This window comes from Dendrobates tinctorius, unplaced genomic scaffold (genome assembly GCF_039654945.1).
Source record: "Dendrobates tinctorius isolate UK_male_01 unplaced genomic scaffold, ASM3965494v1 ptg000019l, whole genome shotgun sequence".
Lineage (NCBI taxonomy): Eukaryota > Metazoa > Chordata > Amphibia > Anura > Dendrobatidae > Dendrobates > Dendrobates tinctorius.
Window position 1 is genome coordinate 30,776,283 of NW_027361687.1, and position 14,659 is coordinate 30,790,941.

The following is a 14,659-nucleotide window of genomic DNA, read 5'->3' on the forward strand; positions in this document are numbered from 1 at the left end:
CCATTATGCCCTATTGCACCACCTCACATGAACTAATTCTCCAAGGGGCAAAAAAAAACCTATCAACGCCAATATTGTGAGCCATCGCCCCCCGGTAGGAGTCTTCCCTTCCTGCGACACAGTACAGGAATGTGTCAGTGTGCACTTCTCTCTTCTGTATTCCTTTGTTGGATTTCATTGCAATGAAAGAAAAAAAAATAGGAATATGGATCTGTGTCATGTAGAAATTCCTGTGCATGCGTCAGAGGGTAATGGGCAGCCTGTGTGATAGTTGTGTCTCTCCCTCATGTTGTGAGGTAATAGAATAAACAGGAGCCCGTTTCCTGCCCGCCTGCTTCTGATTGGCCAGGGGACACTCCAGGAATGTGTAGGCTCCTTTATATGGAGTGCAGCAAAGCCCAGAGATCAGAACGCCTGCAGAGCACAGAGGAGTACAGAGCTCAGCAGAAGAGACCAAAGCCACCAAGAAGGACTACCACACAGGACACGAAGAGACGTAAGAGGACGCGGCGCTCTATACCACAAAACCTTAGCTGCTTGTGGATGTCTCCATATTCAGTAGGGTCTCAAGTGTTTTAGATGACGAGAGACGTAACAGTATTTATTAGATAGATTTTGTATTCTCAGAAATTAGACTTTACTTGTTTTACGGACACTTGGTTGGAGGCAGTTTTTTATTATTTTAAGATATTAATGTTTTTTATTCTTTATTATATTTGGGCTTATAGTTTTATTGTATGTTTTATAATGTCACTTAATCTGCAGCGAAAATTGTATTCATTATTAGTATATTAGTATACCAGTTTCTGGAGTTTTTGTGGGGGCTGTTACTTGGGGGTTCAGCTTCTGAATCATTTATCCATGAACATAAATATAACACAAAGTTAGACTATTTTTATACATAAGGCAATGATTTATATTGTTTATTAATTCATAGTTCGTATTTTATACATTATAGGATTTGTGTGTGTGTATATATATATATATATATATTTGTATATGGTATAATACACATATATATACACACATATACATTTGGGTATGTGTACTATACTATATATATGTAATATATACATATATACACATACATTTATGTATATATAGCACATGTATATATTATCATGTATACACATAATTATGTATTTATATACTTTATATATGTCTATATATATATGTGAGTATATACACATATACACACATGTATATATATGCGTGTGTGCTATACTGTATACATATGCAGTACCAACTATAAACTATCAACTATATACACACACACATATATGTATATAGATATATATCTCTGTCTTATAAAAAAAAGTTTAATATTGTGTTAGATTTATGTTCAGAGGTGTGTGTATATTGTATATATCTAGAATAGATACGTGACTTTACTCTTAACTTTTTAGCCCAGTTTATAGACACTGGACTATAGGTGATTTTGTATTTTCCCATATTATAATATTTTTACCTGCATTTATTGAATGTTTTATATCGGTACATCTAGTATTTGCAGTCTTTGTAGACAGTTTACCTTATACAATATTGTACTACAGGTCTAGTGTTACACATGCGATGTATCTTCTCCCTGCCCTCCAGCAATACTTTGGTTTTACAGCTTACTTGTAGTTATATAATTGGATGTAATCATGGTGAATATCATTGAACTTGGTTTTTCGGTGCTCTCTTTACAGTGTTTGTACTTGTAGATTGTTTATTAGATGGTTTCTTATTAGACTTTGCCCCTTTCTTATGGTGCAGTGTTGTATTCATAGTCTTGTTACTTCTTGGTATACTTTACCTGTGGCAAATGCTAAGGAGTAAGGACTTGTATGTAAGCGCATGTAAAGTGTTTCTGACTGCTGAAGGTAAGGGATTAATGAGAAATTAAAGAAATATTATTTTTTTTACCTTATCTTTTAGAAATCGCAACATACGAGAGAATGGGAATAATGAAGGGAATTTTTCTGTTGGTAATGCTGGCTGTGCCTCACACAAATCAAGCTTCTGGTAAGTTTCACCCCAGGTCAGCGAGGAATTAGTGATGAGTTCATGAAATTTCAAATATTCTAATGACAGTTGAGTCTTAGTGATAATTAAAAAATTAGATCACTTTCTTACGTTTCTTGAATTCGGTCTTTTCTCTATCACAGAGAATGGAGCAGATGACAACAGTGTATTTGACCTGTTCGAGTTGACTGAACTCAACCGTAGGATCGGTAGCCGTAAAGCCTTAGGAGTCCTTCTAGCCAAAGGTCCAGACTCATCAAGCCCAGCATATAAAATTGAAAATCCTAGCAAGATACCACCAATTCCAGAAGATAAATTCCAAGATTTGCTGGATGCTATTCAAGCCGAACGGGGTTTTATCTTGTTGGCGACGTTGAAACAAGTGAAAAAGACCAGAGGTGCTCTGTTGTCTATTGAGAGAAAAGATGGCTCAGGCCATGTATTTAGTTTGACCTCCAACGGTGAAGCTGGAACACTAGACTTGAGTATGAGCGGAGACAACAAACAGCAAGTAGTGTCTGTTGAGGAAGCTAGACTGTCCACTGGCCACTGGAAGAACATTACCCTTTTCATCCAAGAAGATCGAGCTCAGCTCTATGTAGGATGTGACAAGATGGAAAATGCTGAGCTGGATGTACCCATCCATCATGTTCTGAATGGAGATTTGGCAAGCAATTCCCAACTTAGAGTGGCCAAAGGAGGAGTGAAAGATGACTTTCAGGTAGGTCCTACAACAAAAACTCACGTAAGGAATTAGTCTTAGACAGTGGTTTAACTCATTCATTTTACACTAGTGGTGATGACTACATCACTTTGTTAATGCTCAAGACATTTTGGACTACTCAAAGGCAATTGATGTTTCTCTTTTTAACAGGGTTTGCTGCAAAATGTGCGTTTTGTCTTTGGAACCAGCATGGATGTGATTCTTAGGAACAAAGGCTGCTCTAGCTGTAAGTACAATCAGTCCGTTGACACTAACAAATCTGGAAGATAGTCTGCCTGCTATTTGAAAAGCATCCAAATTATTGCACATTTTGCAATATAAACCCCTACCTAGGATGATCACAATGGGTGTAGACCTCCTAATAAACACCCACATTAGTTAAATTAGGTATTATAGTTCACCCTTAGTTAAATCACTAATTTTGGTGTACTTTAGTAACATAGAGCTGAGTAGATAACCAAGAATAAGTCATCAGTTGAACAAGTGTTGAGATCTTGGTGTTATTTTTCCAGATAGAAGATTCAATTCTATATTTCTACATTCTTTGCTTTTTTCTACAGCCAACTATGACATGGACAATTCTGTAAATGACTCGCGCCCGGCCATTCGCACCAATTTTATTGGCCACAAGACAAAAGACTACAACGGCATCTGCGGTCTTTCCTGTGATGACCTGAACAATATGTTTTTGGAAATGAAAGGTCTACGGGCCGTCATCTCGACTCTTCAAGACAGAATCGAAAAAGTGGTAGGTGGAATTTGAGCAATCGATTAAGCAAAAATTTATACAAGTCTTTAATAAATATTGAGTTTAATCTTTTGATCCTATATTTTTGTAGAGAGAGGAAACTAAGATGCTTGCCAGTGTGGCACCGGGCTGTCTGCATAAAGGCGTGAAATACAACAATAAAGATGAGTGGACTGTGGACAGCTGCACTGAATGTACATGCCAGGTAAAACCACTTTCTACTCCCAGTCTGTAGGGGATGATTAACTTTATTTTTTTTGCCAAATTATGAATATTGAACAAAACCATTTTGTGTTTCTTTTGGTAGAATTCCATAACTATCTGCCATAAAATTTCTTGCCCCTTCGTGCCTTGTACCAACGCTACTATTCCGGATGGTGAATGCTGCCCCAGGTGTTGGCGTAAGTATTCTATAAAACGTGGTCTAATGAAGCTTAGGTGTGAGGACTTAAAGGCAAGAAGTGCTTGATATTGTTGAACTTAAGCTGGTGATTCATATTCCCACATACCTCTAGTAGCATTTTTCTGTGCTCAAGAGTTGCATCTGAAGCCTCAGGCCGAACATCTAATTTAAAAGGCGTAGTGACAAATATGCAGAAATTAATCTTGTAAATGCTGAACAAGTTGATTCAGGACAGAGATAAAATATCACTCATGAAAGTAGGACAGCTGCAAGTGCTGAACGTTGATAGACCTGCTCAGTCCTGTGTGCTTCATATTTCTATCTCCTTGGCATGTATGGAACTCCCCTACAACAAATCCTCAGCTTGTGTAGCCAAAATCCTCATGTATCTACTAAAACATTTTTCCAATTATCATAAGTTATGAGTCTGCTTCTTTCACCATCACAGACATACACGTCTGGTTTTAATAAGCCTTCAATTTAAATGCAATCCATATTATCTGTACATTACCATGGACAATTTACACAAGAGATTTATGAGAGCTGAACTTGTACTCCAGAAGTAAGTAATATTTTATTAAATGTTGTTTGCTTGTTTTTTCCAGCAAGCGACTCTCCTGATGATGGTTGGTCGCCTTGGTCTTATTGGACTCCATGCTCGGTGACATGTGGCCATGGTGTTCAGCAAAGAGGAAGATCTTGCGATAGTCTTAATAATCGTTGTGAAGGATCTTCAGTGCAAACTAGGTCTTGCCATATCCAAGAATGTGATAAGCGATGTGAGTAAATCAGATTTGAATTATGAATTTAGATATTGGCAGAGACTTGAGTTGACGACATGTCAGTCTAAAGCCCCCATACACATTGAGAATCAAACCCAACCAAAATCGACGTGTTCGGCCAAGAAACTAATGTATATGAGGGTGCCAGACTTGAATGTCAGGGTAGATGTCGATCGGGCATGTTCAATCTCAAACTGCGCATCACTTTGTTCTCTTGGAGATGTCACCAAAGATGTCTATCAATGTTGGTAAATCAGATTTAGATTATGGATTTAGATGTAGGTAAAGACTTGGACTTGAGGTGGCATCTAATGTGTATGGTGGCCTGAAGACACCAATGTCATATTCCATAATTCTAATCTTTTATGTACTGTGTATTATAGTTGTTTTTCAACTATAATTCAGAGTTCAGATATAATCTTCTTAAGTTCCTTTAGTCCTTTGATGGTTTTAGGATTTGGGATCACTACATCTTTAGAGCTGAAATAAACATGTCCTATTGTTATGGTACAGACTGAACTGCACGATTTATAAGTCAGCCTTTTAGACTTTGGATTAACGTTGTGAGTTGTAACAAATACAAATATTTTATATCTTTTAGTTAAGCAAGATGGTGGATGGAGTCACTGGTCTCCCTGGTCATCCTGTTCTGTGACCTGTGGAAGTGGTCAGATCACTAGAATCCGTCTTTGCAACTCTCCGGTTCCTCAGTTAAATGGAAAGCAATGCTTCGGAGAAGGACGGGAGAACAAGCCATGCCTGAAGGATCCTTGCCCAAGTGAGTGTTTTATATCATTTTTTGACTTCTTTTCATGTCATCATTGTTACAATAATGGAGATTCACTAAAAGATCACAAACTGCACAAATAAAATAAAGCCATGATTTATCATGTCAACTTTCCAGTGTGTGATGTGTGACGATCTACTAAAGGTCACATGGGGGAAAATCATAGTCCTTCATAGACCCTTCTATGTTTCTATCATGAATGCATTGTTCTGTCATGTAGAAGAAATTATTAATAAACTTCTTGTCTGACACTTATCTTTTTCCAGTAAATGGCCAATGGGGACCATGGTCGCTCTGGGACACATGCTCTTTGACCTGCGGAGGTGGTATGCAGAAACGTGAGCGTCTTTGTAACAACCCCAAGCCCCAGTATGGTGGCAAAGATTGCCCTGGAGAAAATGTTGATGGCCAAATCTGTAACAAACAAGAATGCCCTATTGGTGAGATATAAACAAAACTGACTTTGAAGTTGTAAAAACTATTTTGTCAGATTTTAACATAGACTTTTTTTTAAAGATGGCTGTCTATCCAATCCTTGCTTTGCTGGAGTAAAATGCACAAGCTTCCCTGATGGATCTTGGACATGTGGTTCTTGCCCAACAGGCTACCGAGGAAATGGTGTTGAGTGTTCGGATGTTGATGAGGTTTGTCACCTTCATTGATTCTTGGCTATGCTAATACACATCATAATCAACATTTATGTTATATTTATGGTGTATATATTTGTCCTGACAGTGCAAGGAGGTGCCTGATGCCTGCTTCAACCTTAATGGAGTACATAGATGTGAGAACACAGAACCTGGATACAACTGTCTCCCATGCCCTCCACGATTCTCTGGCACACAACCATTTGGCAAAAGCATTGAGGATGCCAATGCAAAGAAACAGGTCAGTTACACTTTTTTCTAGCTGCATAGAGTTTTTGCCTTCAGTTGTAGGATGGTCAATGTAAAGCATACAGTACAGCTCATCGTTAAATACCTTTAATTTGGTATACTAGGTCTGCAAGCCACAGAACCCCTGTGCTGATGGGACACACAACTGCAACAAAAATGCAAGATGCATCTACCTTGGCCATTACAGCGATCCCATGTTCCGATGTGAATGCAAACCAGGGTATGCCGGCAATGGCATCATTTGTGGTGAAGACACAGATCTAGATGGATGGCCAAATGAGAACCTCACTTGTGTAGCTAATGCTACTTATCACTGTAAAAAAGTAAGTAGAGCTGAAAAGTCTTGTCTGGTGGTCTACCAAAACTCTTATGACAGAGAAGAAAGGATTAACAAGTTGAATTTCATTGTTGATCCTTTTGTTCTCCCCGGAGATAAGCTGCCACCAGAGGTGTCTGGTAGTGCTTTACTCCACTCTCTCTTTTAAAAACACATGCAACCTTGCTCCAAGCAATTGTCCAAGTGTATGGGGGAGTTGGGAGAGATAACTCTCAGCCAAACTGTGCTCAGTTAACTCACAATATTGTGTCCTCCAGGATAACTGCCCGAACCTTCCGAACTCCGGTCAAGAAGACTACGATAAAGATGGAATGGGAGATGCTTGTGATAACGATGATGATAATGATGGAATCCCAGATGATAGGGTAAGAAAACAATGAGCATATTCATGTTTTCAGCACCTTAGATATTAGGTTTCTTGGCTTTTCTCTGAATTAAACAAAACAGCAGGAAAGTAAACACTGCTGCCTTTTTTGTAGGAGAATATATCATACAGTTGTGACATTTGCCCAGTAAATTGTGAAATCTTTTGGCCAGCATTATACTATGAAGTGTTTTGCTAAGACTGGACTTTGAAAGTGAAATTGACCCTAAGCGTCCTGCAAACAGCAGGATACAAAACTTTGCAACAAGCAGATGTTACCCTTCTTAAATCCCATACGCAGATTCTGACATTTAAGTGATACTTTTTGAGCAAAGTCTACAAAACTTCAGAGTTGTTTGCTCGGGCTAAAAATATCACATCTAAATAGTCCAAGCAAACTGTCGAAAAGAAAATGTAAAATCTAACTGGACAAACATAACAAAATATGGTAAAATTGCAAAACTGTAAAAGAATCTATTCTTTTTTTGCAGGACAACTGTCCACTTATTTACAACCCTGCTCAGTACGACTATGACCGTGATGATGTTGGCGATCGTTGCGATAACTGCCCATACAACCACAACCCAGACCAAGCTGACACAGATGCCAATGGTGAAGGAGATGCCTGTGCTGTGGATATTGATGGAGATGGTTTGTATTCTTTTACTTTTTGAATTATTTTGTTAATTTTTGAGAAGTAACTTATTTTAGTTAGTGGTGAAAGCCAAACCTAACCTTGCTAGTAATAGTAGAATTATCCTTGACATGTATTGTTTATGACAACATCTATAGGTAGTCAGTCACTACTTGATTATATGCTTGAAGCAAAGTTTGGGTAGATTTTAATCCCATCATACATGCATTATGACTCTACAGGTATACTTAATGAGAAAGACAATTGCCCTTATGTCTATAATGTGGACCAAAGAGACACAGATAAAGATGGTGTTGGAGATCAATGCGACAACTGCCCATTGGAGCACAATCCACAACAGGTAAACATTAGATTATTTTTAAGCATTGTAGCAAGTTTATTGTAAAGTCATTACTGTAGGAAGTGAGGAGTTTGCTGTCAGACTGACCTTTGGAGATTTGAAGCTCTGCAAGACTCTTCTAACCTGTAAAAGAGACATAAAGTATTGACGTGTCCTTTCTTACCGTTTTGCATGAGAATCTGAGATGAATGGCACAAGATGGCTAGCTTTGTAAAAAATGTAATTTCAAGATATCATGACCCAAAAGGAAAGATAATGAATCCGAGGGCACATCAGTATGACATTATGAGAAAAAAACATTTGCCAGCTGGTACATCAAATATAGCTTCCATGTTACCATCCATGTTCTCCTGACTTTTGAGGTTTCAGCATATCAGACTTCAACATTTTCCACTAGTGTGAGAAGACTCTACGATAGCTGATAATGAGGATTACTAGTTTAGATCAGCCTGTCTGTGCCATTCTGCATATCATGGATTAGCTACTTTTGTAAAGCCCTTCCTTTTTAATCTTCCTACATTGTTCATTAAGCTGGGCACATGCATAAATTCCATAGCATCACGATTCAGAATTTTTGCTTTCAACAAATGATTTCCCACAAAGCAAGAGACACCTAATCTTTGCAAAAATAATGTTCTACGTACAACACCAGATTTAGTCATTCCATTCCCAAGGGCTCCCAAGGGATTTCCACTACTATTGTTGGCAGGATATCATCATAGGGAGTCAATATGCCAACATAAAAGTAGTACCACGAGATTCCTTAATACCATGGCACTTTTATATTAAGCCTAAAATCCACCGTAGCCCAAATCTACTTCATTAAGCATATTTCATTTGTACACATGTCAACAATTACATGATTTTGTCTAAACAAATGTTTGTGGTGACGAGTTATGTTTGCATGGCTTCAAGTCAATCGCCTCCCATGCAAATGGCTGATATTCTTCCTTTCTCTCTTCTATTTTAGAATGACTCTGACTCAGATCTTATTGGAGATCAATGCGACAGCAATGAAGATATAGATGAAGACGGTCATCAAAATAATCTGGACAATTGCCCATACATTCCAAACGCCAATCAGGCTGATCACGACAAAGATGGCAAGGGCGATGCTTGTGATCATGATGATGACAATGATGGTATTCCAGATGAAAAAGATAACTGCAGACTGGTGTACAACCCTGATCAGATTGATAGTAATGGTAAGCTGAAAGTTAATGGTTTGCGATGGAAAGTGGAATAAGACTCATAAATGACCAGTATATCAAAAGATGCTTCAGACTCATAGCAAACTCTTTACTATTTACAGGTGATGGACGTGGTGACGTGTGTCAATTCGACTTTGATAATGACAACATCCCAGATGCTGAAGATGTTTGTCCAGAAAATGTAGGGATTAGTGCAACTGATTTCCGTAAATTCCAAATGGTGCCGTTGGATCCTAAAGGAACTTCCCAGATTGATCCCAACTGGATGGTTAGACACTTTGGCAAAGAGTTGGTTCAGACTGTTAACTGTGACCCTGGCCTTGCAGTCGGTTAGTATTTCTGAAAGTTAAAACTAAAAATGTCTACAACATTATTCGGATGACTATTTTAGAGTTGCTGCACATATTGCAGATCGTATTGTCATTTTTTTATCATGTAGATGACCTCCGTTTTGTTTTCTCCTCAGGTTTTGATGAGTTTAGCGCAGTAGACTTCAGTGGCACCTTCTTCATTAACACTGAGCGCGACGATGACTATGCTGGTTTTGTGTTTGGCTACCAATCAAGCAGCAGATTTTATGTGGTCATGTGGAAACAAATCACCCAGACCTACTGGGACATGACTCCTACCAAGGCTCAGGGTATTTCTGGTCTCTCAATAAAGGTTGTGAACTCAACATCTGGGCCAGGAGAACATTTGCGTAATGCTCTGTGGCACACTGGAAACACAGCAGGACAGGTAAGCCAATCTTAACAGAAATGTTCTTGGTATAAGACATTAGGTTCTACCAGCGTGCCACATTATTAATCATCTTTTCTGCATATATTCTTTTCCATAGGTTCGTACTTTGTGGCATGACCCTCGATCAATAGGCTGGAAAGATTTCACAGCTTATAGATGGCATTTAGTTCACAGACCAAAGACCGGATTCATTCGGTTAGTAGAACATTACTCGCATGGAAGTCAACAAAGGGGTTTTACGCTAAGGGTTAAATTTCATAAATATAAAGCCTTAAGTTGAGTTATGTTTACCAATATATTATATATATTTTATATAAGCTCTTGGAAAATAGAGTTAAGATACCGCTACATTGAATTCTTTCATAGTACCCTCCATTCATTTGATAGCAGCCATTTTACTTCTACTGTACAACTGAAAGTGATATCATTTGTGGAATTTGATTTTAGTCTTTCAAAGAGTCATTGAAGTAAAGACCTTTACAAAATATATTCTGGCTTTTTATTTTTGCTGACCACATTTTCTTTCTTGTTTTCCTTTAGAGTTGTTATGTATGAAGGAAAGAAAATCATGGCAGACTCGGGACCGATTTATGATAAGACATACGCTGGAGGAAGACTTGGTCTATTCGTCTTCTCACAAGAGATGGTGTTTTTCTCAGATCTCAAATATGAATGTAGAGGTGAGGAATGTTATTAGCTTAGTAAGATCTATTACAATTCACAAAAAAGAAAATCCTCAAAATTCACTTTGAGTCCTCCTCAAACATTCGCTTTGAGTCCTCCTCAAACATTCACTTTGAGTCCTCCTCAAAAATTAAAGACTGTTTCATAAAACTTTTGACATGTCAAAGTGACCTTCACATAATAACATAAAGTAATAGAGCAGAAACACTCAGTCACCTGTTGTTTGCTTTCGGTTGTGACCTATGTGTTGTGACCTATTCTGCTTGACTCTACTTAGAGGTGGGGTTAGCTATGTACAAACTCCTACACATCTAAAAGCGCGTCCACTGCCTTTTCTTATTTAGTCAAGCAAAGTTGATCACAGTTGAAGGAGGACAGCCAGCTAAGAGCTTCTGCCTCTTTGTTTCAGTGATCGGTGAGAGTCTCACCAGTCAATCAAAGGGAGAGAAGTGCTCAGCTAAGTGATGTACCTCTTTAGCTGTGATTGACTCTTTTCTGAAAGGTGGGGTTATTTATATACAAACTTGAAGACATCTATGAGCTCATACACTGCTATTCCCTTCTACTCAAAGAAAGTTGATAACAACCAAAGGAGCACAGTGCTCAGTTAAGCACTTCTGCCCTCTTGCTTCTGTCTCACCACTCAGGCACTCAACAATCTCTAAGTGTTCATCCAAGAGATGTACAGTATATTGTAAGCTATGGACTCATCAGACAGGTGGAGTTAACTGTGTATGAACCCATAAACTTCTAGGATTCTAGGAACCAGTACACGGCTAATCTCTTCTACCCAAAGTGAACTAATCACGGTCTAAAGCGCCAAAAACTTGTAAAAGTTTTGTGGCTTAACACAAGTAGGGCTCATCTTTTTTTTAGCCATCACTACCTTTGTAACATTGTACAATGTGGCTAATGTGCTATGTACCACTCATCAGACTTTGCACTAGGCATTACATAGTATATTAGTTTTACCTTGCATGTGCCTTTGAGAGGTGTACTTTGTACTGACTTCTTGTCTTTTCTTTCTTCCAGATTCATAAAGTCCAGACCTTATGCATTCAATGAATGTTACAAAACCTCATAGCACCTTCATATATGTTAGAGTTGGTCCATCTCTCTGGACAATTTCTTACATCCCCTTTTTTATTTTGCTATTTTTTTTTTTCTTGGTTGAAAATATCTACTCCAGAACCTAAAACTAAGGAATGGACATGACGTTAATATATTGTTTTGTTCGGTCTGAAACCTTGGAGTCGATCTCCATTTTTTGGAAAGAAAGGCACAAGTCAACCAAGGTAATAAAGACATTTCTCCTTCAAGTGCCTTAACAAAATATATATAGAAAGAAAGAAACATGTCATTAGAAATCAATTTTTTTGAAAAAGAAAATATTTTCAAAACTCTTCGATCTATACAATATAGTGGAACCAAACAACAAAGAAAACTACTAATGCACAAAATTGACATTTTACTGGAGTGGTTGCTTCACCACCGAAGAGCAGAGTTGCAATAATTCAGGAAACAAGGTGTTTTTAAATATTTTTGGGGGGTTTGTTTGAGAAATGACATTCTGTCATTGCCTATGAAATCACCAAGTCTGTTAATACATGGTATAACTGATGTAGCGTCGCGGCTGATCCAGGTGCGTGCATGATCGGTGGAAAAAACATATCACTGCCAGCATGATAGTGTCTATATGTAGAAAGTGGAGCAAGTCTAGGTGTGTCAGGTGAACCATATGTTTGTTCGAATGGGTACAAAATGCACTTTTTTAGCATTTTGCAAATATATATAAATATATGTTTGTTCGATATAATACATATCTGTTGGTGCAAAAAAATGCATTGACAAAAACAGTTGATGGCATAAATTTAGAATTACAGGTATAAATGATGGAAAAAGAAGAAATAAAAATTAAAAAAAAAAAAAACAGGACACATGGTAATGATGTTGTCCATGCCTATTAGGTGGGAGTAGACTAGACTCAGCCTTCATGTGGCTAGGACGTTGGGTTTACAACCGCACTATAGAAATGTGCACGACTGAATAGTGTGTTGAGAACCGGAGGGAGAGCAAGGCAAGAGGGGTGGAGAATTTAGGTACACTGCACTCTCTGTGCGAAATGTTAAAATGCAAACCATATGTCTCATTCTACACAGTAACACAACACCCTAATTACGCTGCGGCAGGTAGACAGTCCTCCGCTGCAAAAAAAAAATAAAATAATAAAAGAGTTAACCAACAGATGAAACCTTTATGTACAAATATTACCTCATTGTGTGACTGAGAAGCCGAAAATGTCTTGGACTCGAGAGGATTAAACAAAAAAAATTGAGAGATATTTAAGAATTAAAAAAACATAAAAAATCTACTGTAGTGTTAATCGGATGTGTATATAGTTACAATGACTTTGTACCCTCCCCAGGAAAGTATTTTTAATTTTTGCTTTATTATTATTATTATGAAAGAGTATTGTAATATTTTTTTTTACATTTTAGAAATTCCGTTGCTTATTATATTATTTTTTTGTAAAAATGATTTTTTTTATTTGTGTTGCTGTTGTTTAGTGTTATGGGTTGTTGTTTTTTTTTTTTGTAGATATGCTATTTAAATAATTTATGAGGAAACCCTTCCTGTAGTGTCCTGGCTCCTATTTGTATAAACTGTTTTTTTTGCACTTGAAAAGAGCTTTGCAATATCTGTCTCATTTTTTTTTTGTAATATCAGTGTATACTGTTTGTGATAAAGAGATTACTAAGCCTTTTGTACACATTTCGAAATGTTAACTTTTTTGTAAATTGTACAGCGAATATTGTCATAAAATATGAAATAAAACAAAAAAATCTATTTTGCCTCTTAGAGTTTTTTCTTTTTTTCCTACTGATTTTATTTGAATCGACACTCTCAAGATTTTAATTACCATATTTTATTTTTTTAAAAATAAACATCAAAACCCTGTCATAGGCAGCCCATTCTCCAGACCTGAACCCCATTAAAAGCCTCTGGAATGTAATTATGAGGACGATGGATAGTCACAAGCCATCAAGCAAAGAAGAACTGCTTACATTTTTGCGCCAGACGCAGTGTGAAAGACTGGTGGAAAGCATGCCAAGACGCATGAAAGCTGTGATTAAAAAAATCATGGTTATTCCACAAAATATTGATTTCTGAACTCTTCCTGAGTTAAAACATTAGTATTGTTGTTTCTAAATTATTATGAACTTGTTTTCTTAGCATTATTTGAGGTCTGCAAGCACTGCATTTTTTTGTTCTTTTGACCATTTCTCATTTTCTGAAATTAAATACAAAATTTACTGCTTGAAAATACGGAGACATGTTGTCAGAAGTTTATAGAATAAAAGAACAATTTACATTTTACTCAAAAATATACCAATAAAGAGAGAAATCAGACAAACTGAACATTTGAAAGTGGTCTCTTAATTTTTTCCAGAGCTGTATATACTGTACATATACATATTATCATTTTTTAAGACAATAATTATATATACAGTGGGTACAGAAAGTATTCAGACCCTTTTAAATTTTTCACTCTCTGTTTCATTGCAGCTATTTGGTAAATTCAAAAAAGTTCCTTTTTTTCTCATTAATGTACACTCTGCACCCCATCTTGACTAAAAAAAAAAACAAAACAGAAATGTAGAAATTTTTAAAAAATTTATTTAAAAAAACCTGAAATATCACATGGTCATTAGTGTTGAGCATTCCGATACCGCAAGTATCGGGTATCGGCCGATACTTGCTGTATCGGAATTCCGATACCGACTTCCGATATTTTTTCAATATCGGAATTCGGCATCGGAATCGGAAGTTCAAAGTTGATTGACAGACTGACGTCATCATGATGCGCGGTGTGTGCGCATCATGATGCGCCGTCATTTCGGGCCTTCCGGGGGTCTCTGCCGGCCTGCCGGGGGGCTGTGCCGGCCTGCCGGGGGGCTGTGTGGACTGCCCGGGGTCTG

At 37.5% G+C, this 14,659-nt stretch overlaps 1 protein-coding gene across 1 annotated transcript; it reads left to right on the top strand.

Annotated features, from left to right (window-relative positions):
* Nucleotides 1-390: 390 nt before the first annotated feature.
* On the top strand, nt 391-13,526 carry THBS1 (thrombospondin 1). The gene is made up of 22 exons (XM_073566804.1): nt 391-496; nt 1,921-2,007; nt 2,151-2,728; nt 2,882-2,957; nt 3,292-3,479; nt 3,571-3,684; nt 3,787-3,880; nt 4,488-4,661; nt 5,266-5,442; nt 5,718-5,891; nt 5,968-6,095; nt 6,187-6,339; nt 6,452-6,670; nt 6,942-7,049; nt 7,540-7,699; nt 7,925-8,043; nt 9,014-9,248; nt 9,356-9,583; nt 9,721-9,992; nt 10,093-10,190; nt 10,536-10,675; nt 11,712-13,526. Exons 2-22 carry the CDS (start codon nt 1,941-1,943, stop codon nt 11,717-11,719), a joined length of 3,510 nt encoding a protein of 1,169 aa, XP_073422905.1. The 5' UTR covers nt 391-496; nt 1,921-1,940; the 3' UTR covers nt 11,720-13,526.
* Nucleotides 13,527-14,659: the final 1,133 nt, after the last annotated feature.

Excerpts from the sequence above, each read along its gene's own strand:
- THBS1 (XM_073566804.1), top strand. The coding sequence starts at position 1,941 with ATGGGAATAATGAAGGGAATTTTTCTGTTGGTAATGCTGGCTGTGCCT. Across the intron at positions 3,480-3,570 it reads AAGACAGAATCGAAAAAGTG|AGAGAGGAAACTAAGATGCT; the intron begins GTAGGTGGAATT and ends ATATTTTTGTAG. Across the intron at positions 9,249-9,355 it reads TGATCAGATTGATAGTAATG|GTGATGGACGTGGTGACGTG; the intron begins GTAAGCTGAAAG and ends TACTATTTACAG.